This window comes from Protopterus annectens, chromosome 7.part1, assembly GCF_019279795.1.
Source record: "Protopterus annectens isolate FY-2018-M chromosome 7.part1, PAN1.0, whole genome shotgun sequence".
Classification (NCBI taxonomy): domain Eukaryota; kingdom Metazoa; phylum Chordata; order Ceratodontiformes; family Protopteridae; genus Protopterus; species Protopterus annectens.
The window spans coordinates 543,044,133-543,070,483 of record NC_056740.1 but is presented as its reverse complement, the minus strand read 5'-3'; the positions used below and the strand labels follow the sequence as shown (position 1 = coordinate 543,070,483).

The 26,351-nt window shown below is 47.9% G+C and overlaps 1 protein-coding gene across 1 annotated transcript in view; it reads right to left on the bottom strand.

The window, feature by feature from the left end:
* CGNL1 (cingulin like 1) overlaps positions 1-26,351 on the bottom strand; it is a 1,082,391-nt gene that overhangs the window by 1,052,080 nt on the left and 3,960 nt on the right. The window contains exon 2 of the mRNA XM_044078976.1: positions 26,184-26,278. Coding sequence (XP_043934911.1) covers positions 26,184-26,278 — 95 coding nt within the window. The remainder of the gene's footprint in view (positions 1-26,183; positions 26,279-26,351) is intronic.

The window sequence follows — 26,351 nt, the reverse complement described above, 5'->3', positions numbered from 1 at the left end:
GATCAGTAATGTGGTACTGATGCACCTTGTGGTGTCACAAGTGCTGTGTGTCAGCGTGTACAACATGTGCGCGCACATGCTATGTATGACCATCCCTGCTAATGTCATATGATTGGACATTGTCCCATGTGTATCACATGTGCAATACAGGCGAGCCATGGCAGGTTGTCCAACACCCGTACAGTGCTGAGTAGATGTATATGGCACAACACATGCATGTACAGGTGTCCATGTGTATGTGTGCAGTGCCACCGCTGACGTCCATAACGGCTGCGTCTGTGATGCTACGTGACATATACACAGCATCCAGGAGAACAGTAGAACTGTGCACACATCGGGCCACGTGCTGATTGGTATGAACACAGGCGCAGGCAGATACACATGTCCACAGCAGGTTACCATCTACATGGGGTATGTACAGTGTGATGAGTTGACACAGAGATATGATATGATACCCACTGCATAACGGTGTGACAGGTGTGACAGCAACACGTCAGCTGTGTCAGTGTCATGATGCATCTCAGAGATTACTGTGCAGATGTGGTACATGTCATAGCAATGTATGTTCAGCGGTATGCCAGTACATCAGTGTGAATGTGACCTGTCACCATCATTATGTCTTACAGATAATGCCTCATTCACGACTGCCAGCCTTCAGCCACCAGGAGGATGAAGTAATCATACTGTTGCTCCATGACAACTATGACTTGCTATTCAGCCATGTTCCACAGCAAGCGCAGCAGCGGGATGACCTGTGGCAGGATATGCGCAGGAGGGTGAATGACGTGGGTGGCAACAACCGCACCTACCAGCAGGTACGCCGACACTGCATGGACCTCATACGGCACGCGAAACAGCGTGCCACCGCAATCGCCAGAGAACAAGGTGGAACAGGTGGTGAGCCACCAACCCAGCCCCCACTCACACACACGGAGGAGCTCCTGGCCAGTCTGGGGACACCCAGGGAACAGCATGCAGAAACACTAGCCGCCATCATGGAGGTGGGTGTCTCCCAACCAATGAGCCTGGAGCTGCCTGGTAAGTCAGTCTTGCCTATGAGTATGATATCCACTGTAGGTGTAGGTGTCACTGTACATCATGTAAAGTAACAACACATGCCAGGTATATGGGCACACAAGCCGCATACTACAGTATGCTACGTTGTGTTTGCAGACGTGTGCATACCACATGCTATCACACAGGTACATGATGTGACATGCACAGTGCAAACTGTGGCTGTCATACAGTCATGGATAATGTTTATACTGTTGTGTCGCCCCTATACAGGTACCTCTGGCGTGTCGCACAGACATGGGTCCGTTGCAGGTGAGACTGTTGTAACAGGCATGTTACAGTGTAGAGTTATTCGCCATGTGGCCAGGTATAACATGCACACCTGGGTTTTGTTCCAGTCACGGTATACAGGTGGCACCACCAGACACACACATGCCACCCGTGCGCAGTAGATACAACCGTTATTATACACCGGCATGAAACCACAGTACCTGTCAGTGTGATATGTGCGGTCAGCTATGCATACAATGGTGGAGGTGTTCTACAACGGATGCATATGTAGTATGCATTGGAACACCATCCGTGGTATGCACACAGTACCACACAGTGAGCAGTGATCTGGGCAGCACACAGGTGTCACCAATGTGACATATGCCCCTGCATTGTGTGCACACATTGTGACACGCCACCCATGTCCCACGCCCTGGTGTTCTGTCTGCAATATTGCCACACCATCACACGACCCACACCCGACATAGCAAACATCCACACTGTTGTCTGCATAGCCCTCTGGATTGTGACACCTCTGACATGTATGGGTGTATGTCACATGAGACACCACAGGAATGGGTACACGATGCCCTTCACACACAATTGTCCAAGACCCAGTCACACATGGCCATGAGTGATAGGCACAGGCATGTTGCCACACAGTACATCTGATGTGGATAGACACCATTGCACATTGTCCACACATAGTGCGATCATAGCCGTAGTGGACCACCTGTACATTTGATGTGGTACACCAGACAACCAGAATGCCTGTCTGCAGCCACTGGAGGTGCCACCGATATCTACCATATACGTGCTGTGGAACAGCATGACTGTGTTGCAGTCATGACAATGCAATGCGTCCATGTTATGCATCGCACAGCAACATACATGTGTCTTGTTGCCATGCAGTGGCACAGTGCCTGTACTCCCCACTGTATAGCTATGTACACGGCTCACACTAACCACACCTGCACATACATATTTGCTAAACATGCATTCTATCTGTAGGCTGTACACACAACACTGCACTGTGAAGCCCATTATGATGCGGTGCATGTGGTGGGACACCATTGTCACACATGTCCACATGTTACCGCACATGTCGGCGGATTACATGTCAAGGTAACGTCATCCATGTGTACTGTTAACCTGTCTGTGGCCACATGGTGTATCACGGTGATGCATGCAAACTACCATGATTGTGTGTACTGCATGCCTACTGATATGACACCTGCTTGATGTAGTGTGCACCTCAGGGCGGTATGCATACTAACACTATTAATGTCTGGGCTGCATTCCCTCTACTGTAGTGTGGGAATGCTGCATGCCATCTGCAATATCACATGCATGGTGTGTCTGCGTGTGTGTGTGTGTGTCTGCGTGTGTGTGTGTGTGTGTGTCTGCGTGTGTGCGTGTGTGTCTGCGTGTGTGTAATGTACCTTACAGTATGTCTTTGTATTCACAGGTGGTGTAGGTGCGTTCCCCTCCTGCGGTCCATCTGATGTTAGTGTCCCCACAGATACTAGCGGTGATGACCATATGCATGAGATACAGGCAGGGTTGTCAGGGGCAGAAGCTGTGCCATTGGTTACCATCCCACCTATGTCCCCCTCATCCCCGCACACGGTTCTGATGCTGACACATACATCACCGTTGCCCATAGAGGAAGGAAGTCTGCGTCTGTTGGCATTGAGCAGGAATGTGTGGTGGCTACAGAAGGTGCGCCTACACACCATGTTGCCAGTGTAATTACTGGTGATGTGCCACACAGGCATGTGGCTGGTGCTGCTCGTAGGAGGACCTCTGGCAGACATGCACCTGCTGTACAGGGCGCAGCAGCTGGTATCACCAGACGCATGTTCCAGACTGTAATGGTGGCACCGGCACGTGCAGAACGGCAGAACCAAGAAGGGCAGAGGCTGCAGAGGGCTGCAATCCGTTCCCTAAATGACAACATCCAGTCATTGGCGAATGCTCAACAGCAGATTGCTAATGTACTGGATAGGCGATTAGGTGAAATGGTTGGAATCCTCGACCGAGGCATGGCAATCCGCGAGCGTGAGCTGTATGTGCTGGAACACCTGGTAGGGGTGAGGCGTAGGACACGTGGGCGTAGGCCAGCAACACCAGCTAGTGTAGGTCGACGTGTGTGTGCCACCTCTCATGCCCACTCACACAGTGCCGGTAGCAGCAGCAGTGCAGCTGGTGCTACACCGTCAACACCAGGACACAGCAGGCCACGTGGACGTGGCCCTGGCCGGTCCCAGTGTGGACACGGTTCCAGCGGACATGTGTCATCGGACAGTAGCCACTCTATACCTCCACCCGGTAGTGCCCGTGCGACCTCAGGCAGGCACGGGTCACGTGGCCGCAGACGGACACAGTGAGCTGTACAACCTGCACTGTACAGTCTGGGGCTGCCAAGTATACCCCGTGTAGGCATCACATATGGCTGAACTGTGTACACACATACCCACACACGGCAGACACAACTGTAGGGCTCCACCACATCCACATGCATTCTGCACAGTCATGCCCAGTAAACTCACCAGCCCTTACACACACACACATGATGTCATCCTTTGGTGCAGCCTATGCCCCTGGCAGACATATCACCCTGTGCATATGATTAAGCCTCTGCCGCATCCCTGTCATCCACACCATCGGTGCAGGGTTATGCAAATATATTCTGATGCACAGGGTGGACAAGATAGTGAGAGGTGTATGTGATACCTGTGTATGCATAGCGTGTGATGTGTATGTTGCAGTGGTTGTGTATGAAAACTGACTGTTGCGTATGTGACTTGGGTTGTGTACTGTCAACATGCAGCAGACATACCATGTAGTGCAGGTGCAGCATGCATTGAGCTGTGTTCACGGTATGTGCGACGGTTACATGTGTAGCACCATGTTTGTTCTGATAACCTGAATCCCTCCTATGGTGTACTCACATGTGCCTACAGGGAGCACTGTTATTGGTCCCCCACGTGTACTGTGGATTACCCACAGGCATATCTGGCAATATCAGCATACCACATGTACCCGCAACCTGCCTGGACACCTACATAGGTTCATAGGTGCATTGGAACATACTAGGCTATCTGCCCTAGGGCATTTATAAGCCTAGCCAGAGTGTGTGTGGCTTTCACCACCCCTTAGGATGAGGATACTATACCCATTAGTTTGCTGTGTCTCTGTCCAGCAGTGACACAGAGATGATTCCCGGGGTATACCTACGATCTCCCATCCACTCGTCAAGCTTTCTCTTGAACAGAGTCAGTGAGGGGCTCTGCCTCACAAGGACTGGGATTCTGTTCCATAGTGTAGGGAGTCTCTGGGTGATTAACCTGTCCCTCCAGCACGTCCTATTTATATCCGTGTTGAGGTTTGTGTCTGTTGCTCTCGTGGCTCTGGTTGATTTGGATCTTATGAGGTGGAGCATGTCCATTAATTCCGGGTTGGACATGGCCTTGTATGTCAGGCACAGAACACCTCAGAGCAGACGGTATGCGACTGTATAGCGCCGGAGTTTCTTCAGTCGGGCAGCGTGTGACATATGTTTGAGCCCCTTTATCCTATTGGTGGGGAACGTTCCAACTGCTGCAAGTGTCGGGTTAGGTAAATTCCGAATGGGGCGTTGTACTCAATCATTGGTCTGATAAGTGAAGAGTACAGGGGTACAATGACCTCCCCTGATCTGGATGTGAATCCCTTCATGATCAGGTGGGCAATGTAGAAAGTCTTCCTAACCACATTGGCAATGTGAGTGTCAAAAGAGAGGTTACTGACAAGTTGGGTCCCCAGGTCCCTGATAAAATCTTCCGTGTTTAATGGATTACCACCTATGTGGTAATTAGGGGTTACCTTGTTTTTCCCAAAGGGTATGACTATACCTTTCTTGGCATGTAGCTTAAGGCCATGGCTTTGGCACCAGTTATCCATTTCTATGAGACCTCTGGTGGATGTCTGCGTCTGATGGGGTGTCGATTATGGTGCCCAGTTTGCAGACATCTGCATACTTTGTCAGCCACAATCCCCCTATGTTTGCCTGCACATCAGACAAATAAATGCCGAACAAGAAGGGGCCCAGGACTGAGCCCTGTGGGACACCGCTTGTGACCAGCTTAGAGTCTGACATGGCACCAGGAACTCTAACACTGTGGGTTCTGTCCTTGAGCCGGTTTGCAACCCATCTTGTGACATATGGGTCTACATCTACACTGGTGAGCTTTTCTATGATGCCCACGTGGGGTATTGTGTCGAATGCTTTTGCTAGGTCAAGGTAGGCTGTGTGAACTGCCTTACCCTCATCAATGGCCTTAGTGACTCTTCCGAAAAGGTCGACCAGGTTCAAGAGGCAGGATCTGCCCTTGACAAAGCCAACTTGGGTATGATCCAGTGTATGTAGGTCCCCAATGTCTTCATTTATGAGCTCCATTATGATCCCCTCCATAGCTTTGCAGACAAGGCTCGTCAAGTTTATAGGGCGGTAATGTCCAGGGTCCGTAGAAGCACCGCCTTTGTGGAGTGGGACCACAGTTGCCGTACGCCATTCTTTGGGTACGTATCCTGTAGTAAGGCTGAGATTAAACAGCAGCCTTATGTGTGGGTTTAGGTCCTCATTGAGGTCGTGTAGCACACAGCCGGGGACACCGTCCGGTCCCATTGATGCTGTGTTTTCCACTTTAGAGAGAGCAGCTCTCACCTGGGCATCTGAGATGTTTGGGGGGCTAGACTCTGGTGGGATAGATATCTCTCCTCTTGGGAGGGAGGGAGGGGAGAAATATGCACGGAACCTGTCTGCCAGTATGTTGGCAATGTCTGTGGGTTCAGTGATCATTGTACCATTATGGACTCATTCCGAGTATAACTGTGAGCTTCCACCCATGTTTCTACCATAGCTACAGAAGGCCTTATGGTTGTCTTTTGTGTCTTTTGCGAGTCCTCTCCCACAGGCGGCCTTGGATGATTGTATGAGTGATCGTATTTTACTGCTAGTATTGATCAGAGATGCCTTCCCTGTTAGGGATTTTGCTCTGTCACGTAGTAGCTTTCCCCTCTTGTTGTACAGTTTGTTTGTGGCTGGGGTCCACCAGACCGTGCGCCTGCCTTTGGTGGAAAGGGTCCTGATATTATTAGGGATTGCTTGATCCATACATTCCTGGAGGTGCTCGTAGAGGGCATTTGTAAGGGTTTCAGCAGCGTGGGTTGTGTTTTCCACTGCCTCGGAGGCCTTGAAGGGTACCACTCCAGTCTTAAGAAGTGTGAAGTTTGCTTTTGAGAAGTTCTTCACCGTGGTCTCCTTTGCTGGGGTTGGGGGTGGGATGTGGATCTCCAGTGAGATTATTTATGGTCTGATCTCACCGATGAGGGATATACATCTGGTGTGGAGCATGTCGTCCCCATGTGTGATGATCAGATCTAGTATAGTTCCTCCTCTTGTGGGTATGGTGACTAGTTGTTCCATAGCATTTGGGTGTATGAACTCCAGGAACCTTTGGGCTAGGGTGTTGGGTCTTGGGTAATGTTCCCGGTCTATGTTTGGGTAGTTGATGTCACCCAATATGATGGTGTTTGGAGAGACATTCATACTCTCCAGTGTCTTCAGGAAGGCTGTGTGGGTATCCTGAGTTTGAGAGGGTGGTCTGTAGCATGCTACAAACTGTAGGGCAGTTCTACCTATGGTTAATTGCACCTGGATGGTCTCCGCTACTACGTGCATTGCCACTAACCTGGAGGTGTGGGTATCCTTTATGCATATGGAGACTCCCCCTCCTTTTGTGGTTTGGTCCGGATTTGGGGCCGGAACGCGTGATATGAGGTATAACCTGATAGTGCTGTGGTGCTCTCAGGAGCCTTGAACCAGGTTTCAGTCACAGCACAGACATCGATGTTCTCCATACTGAGGAGGGCTTTGAGGGCGTGCAACTTGAGGTTTAGACTTCTGGCATTGAGCAGTACTACCCTTAGTTCTTTCCAGGTTTGTTTGCTAGGGCGGTAGGTTTATCATTTGAGCCTTGCCGGAAAAAGGCACTATGGGGGTGGCAGGAGCATTTGCCAATATCCGGAAGCCCAGGGGTGACAGGTGCAAGCCGTCCCCTGCGAAGCAGCGTGGCTTGTCAAGCATGTCATCCCAGGCAAACAGACATTGGACCCCCTTAAACTGACACCGGTAATTAAGCCAATTATTAAAGCTGATCATTCTGACTCTGTATTGTGGCATCATTCTTGGTGAGGGTAGGATACTGCTCAGGGTCAGGGTCATACCGGCCTGGGCTACATAATCTGAGAGCCCCTCTATGTCTCTTTTCATGTAGTCCAGGGAGGTATGTCTCAGGTCGTTCACACCGGCATGGACAATGACTGCGTCATACTTGTACATGCTGCAGAGTGACCTGAGTGCTTGTGTTATGTGGTGGATTCTAGCGCCCGACAGGCAGCCTACTGTGATCATTTCCTTGTTCAGTCTGGTGGGTGGGACGTCAGTGTGTCTGACTATGGCGTCACCTATAACAAGTATGTCTGGCATTGTGTGTGGCCTTAAGGGCTGTGACTGTTTAGCACACTGACTTTGAGAACTATGTGTAGCATGTCCTATGTCTTGAGGAGGCAGTTGCTTGGGTGTCTGCTTTGGAGGCCTCTGTAGTTTTGGTATATGTCTGAACAGTGCCTCTGAGTATGTCTTTGTGTGTTTATGTGTTTGTTTTGCAGTTGTGATAGTTCTATGTGAAAAGTACAGTTTTCTACCTACCATAAATGTAGATGTTCGAATATCCACATTGCTGCAGTCCTTACTTATGGGTAGTCCGCTGTCCTCGGTCGGCCCGAATACCAAAGTATTAGGCTGATGTCGGTCATGGGCGCTCAGCTCTGACGTCAGAGCGTCAGGGTATAAAAGCGCATGACCGACGTCATTACCTCAGTCTTTTCTTGCCCCAGATGTCAGAAGGCCCTAAAAAGAAAGGCCACAGCCAAAACCAGAGTACCTCCCAAAAACAAGCCCAACAACAACCACCACCCTAACCATATCACTAAGCCAAACTACAGTGGGGAAGGAGGGAGGGTAAATTGGACTGCAGCAATGTGGATATTCGAACATCTACATTTATGGTAGGTACAAAACTGTACTATGTTCTTCATCTCACATTGCTGCAGTCCTTACTTATGGGTAGAATCCCAAAGCAATGGGACAGGGAGGATGGCAAAATCATAAAGCATTAGGGGCTGCTAAAATGCCCTGTAATATTGCAGTGGCAAATCCAGCCCTAGACTTAGAATAAAGAGGAAGGTGGTAATGTTTAGAAAAAGTATGTACTGAACTCCAAGTAGCTGCTTCCAAAATATCTTTTGTAGCTACCCCCCTTAGAAAGGCAGTAGAAGTGGCAGTAGCTCTAGTGGAATGAGGTCTGATTCCAGCCGGAATCTCCTTACCATGATTGGAATAACAGAAAGAAATACAAAACCCAATCCACTTAGAAATAGTTTGTTTTGAAACAGGTTTACCCTGAGAACCCAAAGCAAAAGAAACAAACAACTGCTAAGACTGTCTGAACTCCTTGGTTCTGCTCAAATAATAACGCAACTGCCTGTGAATATCCAAAGTATGCAAAATCTTCTCCCCTTTATTCTGGGGGTTTGCATAAAAGTAGGCAAATGAATAGCTTGGTTTAAGGCCACACTAGAAACCACTTTAGGCATAAAGGAAGGATTAGTACGCAAAGATACCCTATCCTTATGAAAAATCAGGAAAGGCTCCACTGCCATAAGGGCCTGTAATTCAGAAACCCTCCTTGCAGAAGTAATGGCCAACAAAAAAGCAGTTTTCCAAGACAAATACTTTAACTTGGCCGTAGCTGCAGGCTCAAAAGGTTGTAGAGTAAGTTTTTCCAACACAAAATTGAGATCCCAAGCAGGAGTAGGAGCTCTACGTGGGGGTCTTATGTTCTTTGCCCCTCTAAGAAATTGCTTAAACAAAGGATGAGAGAATAAAGGAGGGTCACAGTCATAGTGAGCAGAAATGGCTGCAGCATGAATCTTTACAGAGGAGAAAGACAAACCTTTGTCCAGTAACTCAGTAAGATATTGAAGAGAAGCACTTAAATTAGGCTTGGAAACATCAAAGTCCTTCTCTTTGCTCCAAATAAAAAATCTCCTCCATTTATCAGCGTAAACTTTCCTTGTACTAGGCCTTCTGGCCTCCAAAATAACATTCAAAACTTGTTGTGGCAGCTGAGACCCTCCAGGGTCTAAAACAGAATATGCCAAGCTGTTAGATGCAGAGACTGAATCCTGACATTGAGGAAGTGACTGCCCTCCTGAGACAAAAGATGCGGAATTAAAGGTAGAGGCCATGGAGGCTCCCTTACTAAACTCCTCAGAAGTGGGTACCAGTGCTGTCGAGGCCAATCCGGTGCTATCAGAATCATGGATGGCTTGTCTTGTCTGGCCTTCAAGAGTACCTTGGGGAGGAGAGGCAGAGGTGGAAAGGCATAAACATGAAGATTGTTCCAACTGAATGATAGAGCATCCACCTTCCAAGCTGTGTGATGAAACCTTTTTGTGCAAAACTTTGGCAACTGGTAATTTAGTGGAGAAGCGAACAGATCTATGTCTGGAGTCCCCCATGACACTGTCAACTGCTGGAATACATGAGGATCCACTATTTGTCTGCTCAACACATCTGCTAAGGAGTTCTGTGCTCCTGGCAGAAACCTTGCTTGAAGCTGGAGGTGTAAACTGAGAGCAGTCTCCCACAAAATCATCGCTTGCCTGCAAAGTGGGTATGAATGGGTTCCCCCTTGCTTGTTGATGTGCCACATGACAGTAGTGTTGTCCGTTCGAATCAACACCTGCCCTGGGTGAAGTAAATCCTTGAAAGCAATTAATGCAAACTGGACTGCTAACATCTCCTTCAAGTTGATATGCAAATGTTGAAGTCTGACAAGCCACGTGTCTTGCACCCATTTTCCATTGAGGTGTGCTCCCCAAGCCTTGTCCGAGGCATCTGTCGTTAGAATCTGACTCGCCTCTGGTCGGATCACAGAGAGTCCCTTGTTTAGGTGACATTCCTGAGCCCACCACAAAAATTCCTTCTGAATGCAAGGTATTATCTGAATGACAGTGTCTAGATCTTGGCAGTGTTGTGTCCATACATTTTTGAGATACCATTGAAGCTTCCTCATATGCAGTTTGGCATTGGGAAGCACCAGAATACAAGATGCCATGAACCCCAAGGCTTGAAGGACTGTCCTTGCAGTCAGCCTGGACTGTAGAGACATTTGATGAAAATAAAGAGAAAGGCTTCTTTGTTTGTCCGGGGTCAAAAAAGCCATCTGGGAAGCTGTATTCAGTCTCACACCCAGAAAGCACATGTCTGAGAGGGTACTAGACTGGACTTTGTTTCGTTCACAGAATACCCTAGGCATCTTAACACTACCATCACATACTGTAGATGATGAAGAAGTTCGTCTTTGTCTTGAGCAATAATCAGGCAATCGTCCAAATAAGGATAAATCTGTATTCCTCTTAACCTGAAAAAGGCTATCACTGGAGTCAGAACCTTTGTGAACACTCTGGGCGCAGTAGATAAGCCAAAGGGCAATGCAGAGAACTGATAATGTAAATTTCCAGCTCGAAAACGCAGGTACCTCCTGCAACTGGGCCTGATAGGAACATGAAGATAAGCCTCTTTGAGATCCAGAGTTACCATCCAGTGATCTTTTCCCAACAGAGGTAAAAGCTGTTGTAACGTCAGCATCTTGAACTTTGGAATGTCCAGATAAGTGTTGAGGATAGATAAATCCAAAATCGGTCTCCATGTGTTCCCTTTCTTTGGAACTAGAAACAGGCGAGAATAAAATCCAACGCCCACTTCTGACAGAGGAACTGGCTGTATAGCTCCCATTTGAAGAAGTAAAGAAATCTGTTTGTGAGCCTCTAACCTTTGCCGAGGAGGAACATCTGGCATGCCTTTGAAAGGAGGCAATGTATGGAAATAAAACTTGTAGCCTCGGTTTATAATGTCCAATACCCATTTGTCCTGGGTGACTAAATGCCAGTTTTGCTTGAAAAGTGCTAACTTTCCTCCCAAAGGAGCTGCCAGGCAAGAGGAATCCAGCAGCTGAAAATGCAGGTCATTGGGCCTGTTTACGAAAGGACTGGCCCCTGCCCTCACCTGCAGACTGTGCAAGCGAACTCCATGTTCTAGGTCTGAAGGAACTCTGAGCTCTGCCCCTACCACGTCTAGATCTGCCCCTAGACTGAGAATCAGAAGAAGGGTATGTCCATCCTTTAGTAGGCCAATTTCTACTAAACTTTGGAGGCTGCACCTGCAAAAAATCTTTAACAGTCTGCATAGACTTAGCCTTGTCCTCCATTTTCTTTAATACAGACTCCACAGGAGGACCAAACAAAACTTCAGACTGTAAAGGGGCATCCAAAATTCTAGTCTTAACATGCTCAGACAAATTCTGATCCTTAAGCCAGGCATGCCTTCGAATAACTGAACCAGTGGCAGCCACCCTGGAAGAAGCCTGTAAAGCATCAAAGCCACACTGTAAAGAATGCTTGCCCACCTGTTCAGAGACATGTACCAAATCCTGCAATTCTTTACACTCTATACCCTCTGCTAAAGCATCCACTTTAGATTTTAGCTGAGAAAGGAGGAAATTCTGATATTTCAACATATGAAACTGGCAATTTAAAGCCCTCATTGCTAACGTAGAAGAGGTATACACCTTCTTACCCCATCTATCCAAAGCTCTAGCTTCCTTATCTAGAGGAACCGGATTTTTTACAACAGAAGCTCTAACACCCTTAGGCCCCTGACTAATAGTTTCTGGGTCTGCCCTAGGACTTTTATACAGATATTTATGAGCCTCAGGCACCCTGTAATACCTGTCTGGTTTGACTGGCGCAGGAGGCACAGAATCTGGATTAAGGGAAGCCTCCGAGAAAACATCTTGAACAACATCCAAAACTGGAGGTATAGCTAAGGGTCTATGCTGTGGTAAAAACAAAAATTCCCTAAGCCTTTTCCGTGAATCAGAGAAATCCTGTCCTTCCCACTTAAAATGCTCCCTCATGGAATGCAAAGTTTCTGAAAATGAAAAATCCTCAGGAGGAGAAGCAGAAGGAGTGGAATCCTCTGCATCAGAATCCGAATAAGGAGGAAAATCTTGAATGTCTTCCACAGAAGACTCTGAATCATCTGAGGCCTGCTCCAAACTTTCCAACTCTGGCTCTACCCTGGGCCTCTTATCAGGAGGGGGCATAGAACCTCTAATTAAAGTAATCAAATCTTCTGCCATTTTAAGCATGTGCTTTTTAGGCACTGACCCTGAGGAACCAGGACTGACACCAGAGGAAGGTAAAACAGACCTGCCCTTAGAAGGAGCCTTAGAAATAGTAGCAGAAGGCCTAACCACCCTAGGCACAGTAGGAAGAATAGTAACCTGAGAGGCCCCTTCAGCCTGACCCGACTCCTGTGAGGCCACCTCTTGCAAAATCAAAGTTTCCCCCTGAGTCTCAACAGAAACTTCAGCTGGGTCCACCTGTTCCCCTGCAGCTTCTAATGGAACGGCGTCCGAAATGGACGAATCATCCTGCCTAGGCTTCACAGATTTGTCTTTGCGCTTCTTCGTGGAAACGGGCATCGGAGGATCCGACGGCATATTATAATTACACCGCTTGCCAAAGACTAACCTAGCGCAATCTAACCTCCGCTTTATAGTGCGCTTATTGAACCTAGCACAAAACCGACACCCGACCACGTCGTGCTCCGGTCCCAAACAAGGAATACAAAGTGAGTGATAATCCCTATGCGGTATTTGTTTCCCACAAGAAATACAATTATTCACTTTTCCTGACATCCGGTAAATAACTGAGGCAAGAAAAAACAAAAATATTCCCCAACGGGGTACTTAGCCCAACTTGGTATCGGTCTGAAACTCCTAATTCGAAAAATTTCAGAACGCCGAACGGCACTTGCAACGCTGCTTCTGCATCGGACCATGCGGCAAAAAAGACTGAGGTAATGACGTCGGTCATGCGCTTTTATACCCTGACGCTCTGACGTCAGAGCTGAGCGCCCATGACCGACGTCAGCCTAATACTTTGGTATTCGGGCCGACCGAGGACAGCGGACTACCCATAAGTAAGGACTGCAGCAATGTGAGATGAAGAACATCTGGGTTTGTGGTGTGCGTGGTGTCCTTCTCCTCCTGTCTGGTCTTGCCGGTCCTGAGTTGAGAGAGCTCAGCCTCCAGTTTGGCTATATAGTTGCATCTCTCACATGTATTTGTGTTTTGTGGGGGAAGGTGTGGGTTGTCTGTGTACATGAGGCAATTGTAACATTGCCTCAGGATGCCCAGATTCACCAGCTGAACAGGAGAAGATGCTAGCAATTGACCCTTCGGCATGCTAGAAAACGTGAAAGTGTTTGCTGTGTAACTGAGTCAGAAGGGACCTATAGGGAAATGGGTACTCAAGGGGATTCTAGGCTAATGTAGTACTTTGTTTAGTATATATGTACTTTACCTATGTAAGAATGCTTTAGGAGCAAGTGCTGAGCTTTAGTGATAGAGAATAGACAGTTTAGATTGCAACTAGAGAAGTTCTAAGGGAAAACATGAAGAGCAGAATGTACGGAGCCAGACATAGTTTAAAGTTGTTTACACAGTACATGACACACACGTCCACACATATACTGCACCTGATGCCTGTGGTCGGTGCCACAGGCTACAGTGGACAGAGACATCACATACATGGCAGGACACAGTACAGGTATGGTGACATTGTGCAGGTGTCATACATAGCGTGCTGCCCACTGACCTCAGGTGTCACCTGTCAGCTGTGGTGCACACTGTGCAGCAGTAGGACGCTGTACCAGTACAGGAATACGGCCGCAATCGTGGGGTGTACACCACTATGGCGCACACCCCATAGTGTGCAGATGGGGACACCTGCCTGTGTGGTCAGCACCCTCACAATACAATGCACCCACACGCCATGTCACAGGGGGCGGAATTGCACAGGTGGCCAGTATGGCTCACACCTATGGCATCGACAGGGTTGTGCAATGCTGCACCAGTACGGGATGGTCACCCTGTGTGGTTAGTGTCCATTCACAACAGTATATCTGCATACACCCTCACACCAGGCAGCAGACATACAAACATGTTGACACACACACATGGTGGTGACCACACATGTATACACGGAGAGACGACGTGTTGCATGTACTGCACCATCCACATCCATGCACCCCACACTGAGGTATGTACAGATCTCTACTATGGTGTACAGGGATGTGTGGCACGTGGGACATAGTCCCCCCGATATGTGGCATACATGGGCACACATTCCTGCACACATGTCGGTGCTGGGAATGCCACACCCGCCATATGAGACATGTGCAGGCGTGCAGCGGTATGTAGTGCATTATGCGTACCAACACTGTATCCGGCAGATGTGCCGATATATGCACTTGGGAGGTGGTAGGTGTTATAGTAGCCATGTGACATACAGTCGATGACACCTGACCGATGGGTATGCATTATGGCAGCACTGTCATGTAACAGCGACATAGCATACTGTATGCACATGGCAGGGTAGGATGGTGTGGGACACACCTGTGAGCCACCACCTGCACATATGCATGTGGACAGGTGTTTAAACACATGATGTACACACATACCGCCATACATGCTGTTACTATGCCACCATATAACGGCCCCCATGATGGGTACGCATGTGGTAGGGAGTTGCAACTATGTTATGGACATCGGCCACTGCTCATGCATGGCTGCGCCATGCACAGTACACGTGTCACATGTGTCCCCTGTTGCCATGTGTGTATGCATTGCTACGTTTTGACATGTGTGTTGACATACATAGGACATGGACTGTGGTATGGTATCACAGCTGTCACAGGCGAACAATACAAGGGTATGTGTCCCAGTCAACACCGCTAAACCCTGTAGTGGGAGCATACCACAGACATGTGTCCACCTTCCACTCGTGTGTGTAGCACCGCGTATGCCAGTGTTATGCATGTGGTACATCACAGGCTTCGTACGTGTCCTGTGTGCAGTCCATGCACACAGCCAATCACATGTATGACATATCCGGACGTTGGTTCACAGCAGCAGTCATGTGTCATAGCTGTGTCAGGGCTGTGGTATGTGTGGAGCCGACCTGTCTATGTATACTGATATGGGCGGACTACATCACACATGTGGGATCATTGTTAGTACATGTGTACTCTGCATGACTGGTGTACACCACTATACAGACCTGTGGACATATGTCACATGCTGTTGTTGGACCATGAGGCATACTGCTGCACCGATGACATGGTGCTGGCATGGCAGCTACAGTGTTCACTGCAGTGTGTACATGTTTGACCTGCACCCGTGATGCCTGTGATGTCATCTGTGTGTGTATGAGTAACTGCATGTGTGACCACCCTGTGCGTGTGGACGGGTTTACCTGACCATGACCTGCGGTGTGTACACTCCGTCTGCATGCCGGACGGCGCGTAGCACATGCTAAGTGTGTGAGCATGCCCGGTTTGCTGTTGTGTAGGTGGACACACACGAGGTTCCACACTCTGCCCTGTCATGCTCATACTCCATGTGTATGCATGTCTGCACTTTGCAGATGCTAAGTGTATGAGCATGCCCGGTAAGCAGTTGTGTAGATGGACACACAGTACAGTGCACACTGTGCCCGTCTGTGATCATACCAAGTGTGCATGTATGTTCCCCCTTTGCAACCGCTAGGTGTGTCAGCATGCCCAGTTTGCTGTTGTGTAGGTGGACACACACGACGTTCCACACTCTGCCCTTTCATGATTCAACCCCATGTGTATGCATATCTGCACTCTGCAAATGCTCAGTGTGTGAGCATGCCCAGTAAGCAGTTGTGTAGATGGACACACAGTACAGTGCACACCGCGCCCATCTGTGATTATACCCCGTGTACATGTATGTTCCCCCTTTGCAACTGCCAAGTGTGTGAGCATGCCCGGTTTGCTGTTGTGTAGGTGGACACACATGACGTTCCACACTCTGCCCTTTCATGATTCAACCCCATGTGTATGCATGTCTGCACTCTGCAAATGCTAAGTGTGTGAGCATGCCCAGTAAGCAGTTGTGTAGATGGACACACAGTACAGTGCACACTGCGCCCTTCTGTGAGTATACCCCGTGTGCATGTATGTTTCCCCTTTGCGACCGCTAGGTGTGTGGGCATGCCCAGTACGCCATGCGTGGAGACACAGTACAGTCGGCACCGACATCTGATACTAGGCGTGTAGCCTTGGCCAATGACATCCTGCATAGCCATGGTGGCCGTCCAGGCGAGTTATATGTAGTTGCTATGCCACAATGGCTGCCTACATCATGCACACCGGTTGCTCTCTCATAGGGTGTACTGTCTGTGGTGCATCCTGTATCCATGTCATGATGTTGTGCTCTGTAGTTAGTTAGTATTCCCGAGGGCAGCACTGCCGTGTTACTGTATGCCCACCTTGGGATAGTAACATGCTGTGTGACTGCGCACTCTGTCTTGATTCCCTATCGGCTGCCTTGCTTCTGCAGATGATATCACCCACCTAGGAGTATGCCTCTTGACAGTGCTGTACTCAGTAATCTTGGTAGCGCGTTCTGTAAATGCATCATGCTGTAGTGTGTTCATGTAGGTAGGCGTAGGTTCAACTCCTGGCCCTTCCCCGTTTGTGTGTGTGTGTGGTGTGTGTGTGTGTGTGTGTGTGTGTGTGTGTGTGTGTGTGTGTGTGTGTGTGTGTGTGTGTTTCCAGCTGCCTCTGGAGATAGTAATGCTCTTAGATGCTTCACAACACATACCTTGGCTATCAGCGTCTATTCCTTTACGGATGATGTCACCCACCTAGAAGTATGCCTCTGACAGTGCTGTGCTCAGTAATCTTGGTAGCACATTCTGTAAATGCATCATGCTGTAGTGTGTTCATGTAGGTAGGCGTAGGTTCAACTCCCGGCCCTTCCCCGTGTGTGTGTGTGTGTGTGTGTGTGTGTGTGTGTGTGTGTGTGTGTGTTTCCAGCTGCCTCTGGAGATAGTAATGCTTTTAGACACTTCACTACACATACCTTGGCTATCAGCGTCTATTCCTTTACGGATGATGTCACCCACCTAGAAGTATGCCTCTGACAGTGCTGTGCTCAGTAATCTCGGTAGTGCATTCTGTAAATGCATCATGCTGTAGTGTGTTCATGTAGGTAGGCGTAGGTTCAACTCCCGGCCCTTCCCCGTGTGTGTGTGTGTGTGTGTGTGTGTGTGTGTGTGTGTGTGTGTGTGTGTGTGTGTGTGTGTGTGTGTGTGTGTGTGTGTGTGTTTCCAGCTGCCCCTGGAAATAGTAATGCTTTTAGATGCTTCACAACACATACCTTGGCTATCAGCGTCTATTCCTTTACGGATGATGTCACCCGCCTAGAAGTATGCCTCTGACAGTGCTGTGCTCAGTAATCTCGGTAGTACGTTCTGTAAATGCATCATGCTGTAGTGTGTTCATGTAGGTAGGCGTAGGTTCACCTCCCGGCCCTTCCCCATGTGTGTGTGTGGTGTGTGTGTTTCCAGCTGCCTCTGGAGATAGTAATGCTTTTAGACGCTTCACAACACATACATTTGCTATCGGCGTCTATTCCTTTGATGATGTCACCCGCCTAGAAGTATGCCTCTGACAGTGCTGTGCTCAGTAATCTTGGTAGCGCGTTCTGTAAATGCATCATGCTGTAGTGTGTTCATGTAGGTAGGCGTAGGTTCAACTCCTGGCCCTTCCCTGTGTGTGTGTGTGTGTGTGTGTGTGTGTGTGTTTGTTTCCAGCTGCCTCTGGAGATAGTAATGCTTTTAGACACTTCACTACACATACCTTGGCTATCAGCGTCTATTCCTTTACGGATGATGTCACCCGCCTAGAAGTATGCCTCTGACAGTGCTGTGCTCAGTAATCTCGGTAGTGCGTTCTGTAAATGCATCATGCTGTAGTGTGTTCATGTAGGTAGGCGTAGGTTCAACTCCCGGCCCTTCCCCGTGTGTGTGTGTGGTGTGTGTGTGTGTGTTTCCAGCTGCCTCTGGCGATAGTAATGCTTTTAGACGCTTCACAACACATACCTTGGCTATCATCGTCTATTCCTTTACGGATGATGTCACCCGCCTAGAAGTATGCCTCTGACAGTGCTGTGCTCAGTAATCTCGGTAGTACGTTCTGTAAATGCATCATGCTGTAGTGTGTTCATGTAGGTAGGCGTAGGTTCACCTCCTGGCCCTTCCCCATGTGTGTGTGTGGTGTGTGTGTTTCCAGCTGCCTCTGGAGATAGTAATGCTTTTAGACGCTTCACAACACATACATTTGCTATCGGCGTCTATTCCTTTGCGGATGATGTCACCCACCTAGACATATGCCTCTGACAGTGCTGTGTTCAGTGCTCCGAGTAGCGCGTTCCGTACCCGTGTCATACTGTCGTGTGGTTGGGTAGGTAGGGGTAAGGTCAATTCCCATGCCTGCCAGCTGTGTGTGTGTGTGTGTGTGTGTGTGTGTGTGTGTGCGCGTGTGTGTCTATGCTCCCAGCTGCATGGGTTCGTAGGTTATGGTTTTAGATGCTCCGCAGCACACATATATCCTGCTGACATCTCTGTGTTTGCGGATGTTGAGACGCAGCTAGTGGACTGCCTGTGTGCCTGCTGTGGTTAGCGACCTCCGTAGCATGTTCTCCATGTGCGTCCTGCTGTGGTGTGATAGGGTAGTGATGTGTAGGTTCCACTACCGGCCTTGCCACATGTGTCTGTCTCTATCTCACTCGATGTATATATACATACATATGTTATGCCCATAGCGCTGCTCTTGCATGGACAGCTGTCTGTCCCATGTATCGCATATTTGCACGGCTGACACACAGAAATGTGGTACGATGCATATCCAAACATTGTCCATGCAACGTCCGTGTTCCGGGAGGTGTTGCACGCCCTAGAGACATCTGCTGTATATCTTGGCAGACAGCTATCCTTGCTGTACTGTCACTGTACTCGTACACGCCATTGACCTTGTGTATCATTGCCTGTTTATGGTATGTGTATGTCTATCTGAGCTGTGTGCATGGTCGTGTGTATGTCCCACTATAATTGTCCGTGCAGGTGTCGCCACTATGGGTAATCCATGTAGACAGCTGTTTCATGTGCATTTCAGCACATACCTGCGGACAGTACTACCCCTCCTACAGCAGCACATTCCATCGTCTTGCAGTGGATACTAGTGTTTCCACACACATGTATCTGTTTCTGTTCATAACACTCCGCCTCAGGGAGCGTATATCTGGACACGGCCTTATGTGATAGTGGGACACTCGAGGCCAGTCATGTCATGTTGCTCTTAGAAACATTGATAGTGGGCACAGTGATGTTATGCATGCGTATGGCATTTCTGTCTGATTTGGTGTCTTCCTCGCATGTTTGTCGTTATTTCCTGTCTTCAGTTATCATGAGGGCGCCGGACTGTTACTGTTACGTGGAACACAGCGAACATATGAGGCAGACTTCTACACAGTCTGCGTACATCTGTGCAGTTGCAGGGTATGTGTCTAATACAACATACCTACTGTCTTGACTACAATACACACACAGTGTGTGGCGGCATGACAGACCACATGACATTACTTTGTATTTGCACCCACGCAGACAGTTGTATTCCTCACACAGGTCTACATCTGCTTATCCACACTATTTGTTCTTTCCTGTACCATATGTGTGCGTCGTATTTGCACTTCCCGTCAGTGGCGGGGCTCACGTACGACTATGGGGGCCTGGTAATTGTTATGTTGAAACTTCATGGCACCCTGGGGGACACTTCACCTTTGTGTCTGATTACCTTCCACACTGACCTTCGCGGGGCATACGTTGTCATTCACAATTACCGGGGTAGGACATATACATGTTTGCACATTTGTCCTGCTGTCTTTCTTCCCACCTGTCCACCTAGTATCACCGGTTCAGTACATGTATTCTGGACAGGTAGCTCCTTCATACCCTGACCTGTTGTCATTATGTGTACACGCCCTGACGTTCAGCCATTGCCCTTGTTACGTTTCGCATAGTGCTGTGCCTTCCTAGCTGATTGCTGCCTAGGCATTCCGGACTGTGCAGTGGGTGATAGGGGGCTCTATTTCCATTGCATGATTAGTGACACTCATAACATCCGTATTCATGGCTACGCCCCAGTATTCGCACAACGGTCTGACTTTGTATGGGGTATTTGTAATGTAGTCCCTATCTGTATTTCCTGTGCTATGCCTTACTGCAGCTGTGTTGTTCTGACAGATTTCCAGTTATGGGTGCCATCTTGGTCGTACGCATGTCCATCCATGGGAATCGCCTACAGGACACTGATATAGGGCTGTACATATTTCACACCTGCTTTCCGCATTATCCGGTGGATGCTTTGCACCATTACTGGGGATTAAGGCATGTGCTATACCCGCATCCCTCCCACGGGGCGGGCCTACGGATTCTCTGCCAAACAACACCTAGGCCCATTTCTGCATACCCAGGTTCCCATGCCTGCAACCCTCGACGGTACACATTACACATGGTTAATGTGCGGTACTGGGATGTGGACGCACTTCTATGGACTCGCCACTCTGGGGATATCTGTCCATATGTCCTGCATTTCATGGACACATGTGTCATCAACCTTGAACAAGCTTTTAGTGCATGTATAGCTGTTCCGTAGTTGCGGCTGTCACTTCTTTTGCGTCAATCGCAGCAGGGGTTGCGAATGGAGCAATTTTTGGAGTCCTACAATGGACACCAGTGTGCATGTGTAAAGTGTAGAACTTGCTGGACTGTCACCTTCTGGCCAGTGGTTTTGACTGCTGCTGTATGTTCCCCGTTTGTGGATGTCTGTTTGACTACCCATATTATCTATTACTTGGCATATTTATATCCATGTGTCATATATACGGGACGTAGGTCTGTTGTGTGTACATATATACATGTGAACCCCTCGTTTCATACCTTGCTTTGTTGCTGTCTGTGGTTTACCTGTGTACACACATCTATAACCATACCATACCTTTCCACTGTACAGGTTCTAGCAGAGTGTACGGATGGTTGGCCCTTTATCTTAGGTGTGTGTTACATTGACCTGTGTCTATCTGGCAATTTGCTGGCATTTCATGTGAGACTTACTTGATTCTATAGAGACTTGATTCTATAATTATGACATGCTTCCGCCGACTATATTTTTCTTTGTCTTCTGGAATCTTTATGTAACCAGTCCTTTTTGGACACTTTCTATTGTTGTTCATTTTTGTTTACATATATGACTACTTTGGTATGTTGTGCTATTATTGTGTGTGGAGCATTTCTCCCCGGGCCTCTACTGACACTGGACATATATCCAGCTAGCCTAGCCCGGTCAACAAATGTAAACCAACATAAAACTTACATAAATGTATGGTGGCACCTTCTGACAAGTAGGTCGGGTTACAGATGCATACCCTTCGTCAATCCCTGCTACTAACACACCCGTTATTCTATCCACATTCTATGTTTGTCTTATCACATATCATGTGTTTCCCACTATTTGTACCAGTACTTTGCATGGCATTGTCCGGTTCCATACTTTCAGAGGCTGACAGTTTTGAGACATGTATAATTAACGTGGAGGACACAGCATTAACTTACCCTGCTGTACACGCACAGGCGCACTTGCATTTCCTAATTGTGGGTTACGCGCAGGCGCACATGCATATCCGTATTCTGGGTTACATATGTTTACTGAGTCTGTGTGATTATGTGGCCTGTATTAGTTGTGACTGTTCCAGTAACATATCTCTGATCCGGTTAACGGACGTGTGCGGAACACACTTTCACCTTTACACATGTAACTGTCTTTGCGGCACAGACGCATTACTTACACGTTCACATTCATATGTTCTATAGTCGTAATTCAAACGGGACTGCATTCACGTTGGCCGGTTGCTGTGACCACTACACGTTTTCTGTTCTGTCTCATTTATATGCATACCCATGGTACATAGCTACATTAACATATCCCCCCCCCCGCACTCACTTACGTCACAGGCATCCATTCTCCTGCTGGGAAAAGTGCGGTACTACATGTTACACATTCCCTATTCCCTACTGCTCTTGACCCAGGATGCATATGGCGTGACCGCAGGGATATTTAGATCACAGGGGCTTATAGCCCCAATGCATACAGGTCTTTGATTGTCAGGGTGTTCCTGTGGTGCTCTGGGTTTTGTCTTGTCCGCCTAGTGTACGGAACTGCCCTGACCGTGTACGAATGTCAGACAAGGCACATGGGCACAGTTTGTCCATGTCTATTATACCATAACCCCCCCATTATTCCTAACCGTGCATGCTGATTGGCCAGCGTGCCCGTTGTAGATCGGGTTATAGTAATGGCACACGGTCCGGTCGCCCGGACCTATTTCCATTAGTATACCTCGGTATTTATAACCTGTCTCGCTATGTTACATGGGTTTAACATAGCGTGACAGCTTTAACTGAGCCACGGAGATGTCCGTTGCTTACTTTGGGGCAGTCTCGCTCTGCTACACACATTTAACATAGCGGGATAGGTTGTACAACACAGCAACGGGGACATCGAGCTCTCCGTTGCTGTTTTGTATTGATTTGCTATGTTGACCGTGTTTTACATAGCAAGACAGTTTCGACATTAGCAACGGACATCTCGCGCAGTACGTCAGCACTGCCGCGGATGCCAGACATCTGCAGATGGACAGCAGACAGGCATTATGCTGTGCCATTATGTCTGGGGATTAATAGTTTATTTTCCTAGATGATATGGCATAATAGCAATAACCCACGTCTGGGTGTGGGCACTGCTGTATTTACCCACGGTTGTCTTTGTTTGGTCCCTCGGGCATCGCCCTCTGGACCACACCATGTCTATCTACCGTGGGTATATCCAGCATTACCCATACCCAGGCGTGGGTTATTGCTATGATATTTATTCTGTGTGTACAGACACGAGTGTTTGGACAACCAACAATAGCTTCTGCTATTGGCATACAATGCTGTGGGTGGTGCCGGTTATCATACATATGCCATGTTCTGTGTTTTTCCCATTCACACTTGTCTATCCCGTCCTCATTCATACGTGGATATTTATGTGGCACATGACTGAACTATGTATTACCTGCAGGTATGCTGTGTACAGTGCACATATGTGACGGTTGATTACAGTGTATCTGTGTACCTACCTCTGTGATACTGGGGACTACCACACATCCTTCGCAGCATTACATGCGTATGTACATACTATTATTCGGTGGCCTGTGGAAGGTTGTCGGAGCACCGGTTACATGTGTCCCTATTTGTGCACGCATCGTGTTTGTCTTTGTCCGGCCTTCGTTGCTATCATGGGTTGGACGGTGGTGTTGGTGTGTGTTTGGGTTGTAGTTATACTGCCGATACGTCAGTGGGGGGTGGGGTTGACATGTGTTCCTCTTTGCAGGGGGCCCCATTATGGACATTTGTGTCCTGCGTCGACACTTGACACGTGCCATATGTCCTGTGATATTGACAAAGTCGTGTATGTCTTCCTGCATTACTACTTGCGTGTTACAGGCATTTTGTATCTGGTACGCATGACTATTATGTTGGATAGCTTAAGCTATTCCCATGCTATGACATAACCATTCATCCGGGCATATACATGTTATTCTATTCTTTGCATTGGCCGTGGGTGTTTTGCCATATGGAACCACACATATCTACGAGTGATGTCCCACCTAGACATTCTGTGCATGTGGCAACCCTGCTGGGGTGACCTGCTTGGTGGATGGCTGTTCCGCCCTGTGTATTGTGTTTGACATGTCTGCATAGCTAATCATCGGTACAGTGGCTGCACATACTGCTTTGTCCAGATGTGTACAGTTATGGACACTGTGGCGTGTGAACACCTATGGGGTTTCGACAGGTCCGTAACCACACGAGGGATGTACACATTCTGCCGACACATTCACATGCAGCCATTTGGATATCAGTACCTGGGGTGGGATGTTGACATGTGGGGTACATATTTGCATGCTTGTCACTGCCTAGGACTATACTTCCTACTACATATGGGGTATACCCGCTGTGTGTAGATGTGCAGCTGCGCAAGGCTGCTAGCTGGATTGGGTGGACAGTCGGACATGGATGCGGGTTACGTGCTATGACGGGGTTGTTGTCTATTACATTTGCATGCATGGGTTCTGCTTCTGGGTATTCCAATTCGGCATACGCCATCCTATGTGTATGTGACTGTTACGTTGCTGTGTCTAGCATATTTTACTATACACATGTTTGTCTGTGTTTGGGATATCTGGTTTCTTTCTGGTTGTTATATGGCCATGACTGCCCAGCTGTGTACTCTCACTACCACTGTGGGACTGCTGGTGACCATGCACATGGGGCTAGTCATGTGTAGTTGTGGCGCGCTGACATGATGCAGTACACCTCCACTGGGTATGCCTGCTGACAGTGCATTGCATGACGGACACGGTATTCCGAGTATCCTTTGTTCCGTGGACGGGAACATTTTGTACTTCATGGATTTATGGTTGGTTCTCCATTTTGTGTGGACGGGTACTATGTTGCATACTCTGCATATGTTTCGTTATCCATGGACACTGGTTGGTGCGGTTACTATTGCAGGCGGCATGTGACAGTCAGCACTTTAGGTTGCTCATCGCCTGCCGGCTTGGCCACGCCTACGGGCGCATCCTACTTGGGCTCCCTGGACTCGCGCATGTGCCCTATGCACGTGGTTGTGGTTGCGGTGCACACTCATTACTATGCATGTGGCGCTGCTACGCCAGTTATACACTGCATGGCCGGCGCAAGCCTTACGCCGGCCTTGCGCCGAGCTTCATGAATCCGGGGGATGGAGTATAACAAGATAATGAAAGATAATGCTTAATAAAGACCTGTTTGAAAAAGAGAGAGACTTTTTTCCCCAATGAAAAAGAGAAGGGATTTCTGGGAACTGATGATGAAGACAGATAGAGACATCTTAAATGTCAAGATGATTCAGATAATGTTTGTGGATAACTTGGATAGAAAGTCACATTTACTCCAATTACAACTTCCCCAGGCAGAGAGAGAACTTGGTCATCTGTGATAAATGCTCTTCCCCTTAAAAAAGAAATGCACTGACGTGCCTTTCAACAATATTTGGGAGAATAAAAATGCCATAATCTGTGAAACATGATTAATAATTGCTGATAATGGTGTAATGATAGTGTAAAAGACAACAAATAATTTGATTTTGTGAACAATCCTATAGCAAAGCAAGATTAGTGGGTTCAGAAGAAATTATTAAATATGTTGCAAACATAATATTAGAATGTTTAATAAAACTTCCTTTAACTTTCTGATGAGTGCTATGGGATATTTTACAGCTATCATGAGCTATGGGATCCACCACCAACTCGGGAAGGTGAGACCTCAGTTTAATAGCATGTCAAAGGACAGTACTTCAGGAGTGCAACCCCACCATATTTTATGCAGTACAGTGTCAGTACTAAAACAGGAATCCAAGCATCGGGGCTAGAACTCACTTCTCTTTGAACTATTCCAAACTGCATCCTACCTCTGGAATCACAACATTTCTTTTGATGGATGTGTGGCCCTCAGAACTTACTATGTAATCAATGAAAATATAGCTTGCACAATCAGCTAGTGTTAATGGCAAACAGTGCAGCACATTTAAATGGAGACAAATGTGTGCAGCCTACCAGACTACCTTATGTTAGGGCTCAGACATTGCACCCAAGACATTTTCACAAATGTTACGCATTCTAAGTTACATATTTATTTAAAGATATACTAACCCTTGCATGAGGTAATTGTATAGTATCTGCTTTGCCGTTTCCTCACTTGTTTGCTGAGAAATTTCTTGCTGGCCTTTCAGCAAATCAGGTGTAACCTAACATCAAAATACAAGAAAACAGGAATGCAGAAATAATTAAACACTTGATTATGCAAAGAACAGCATTTGT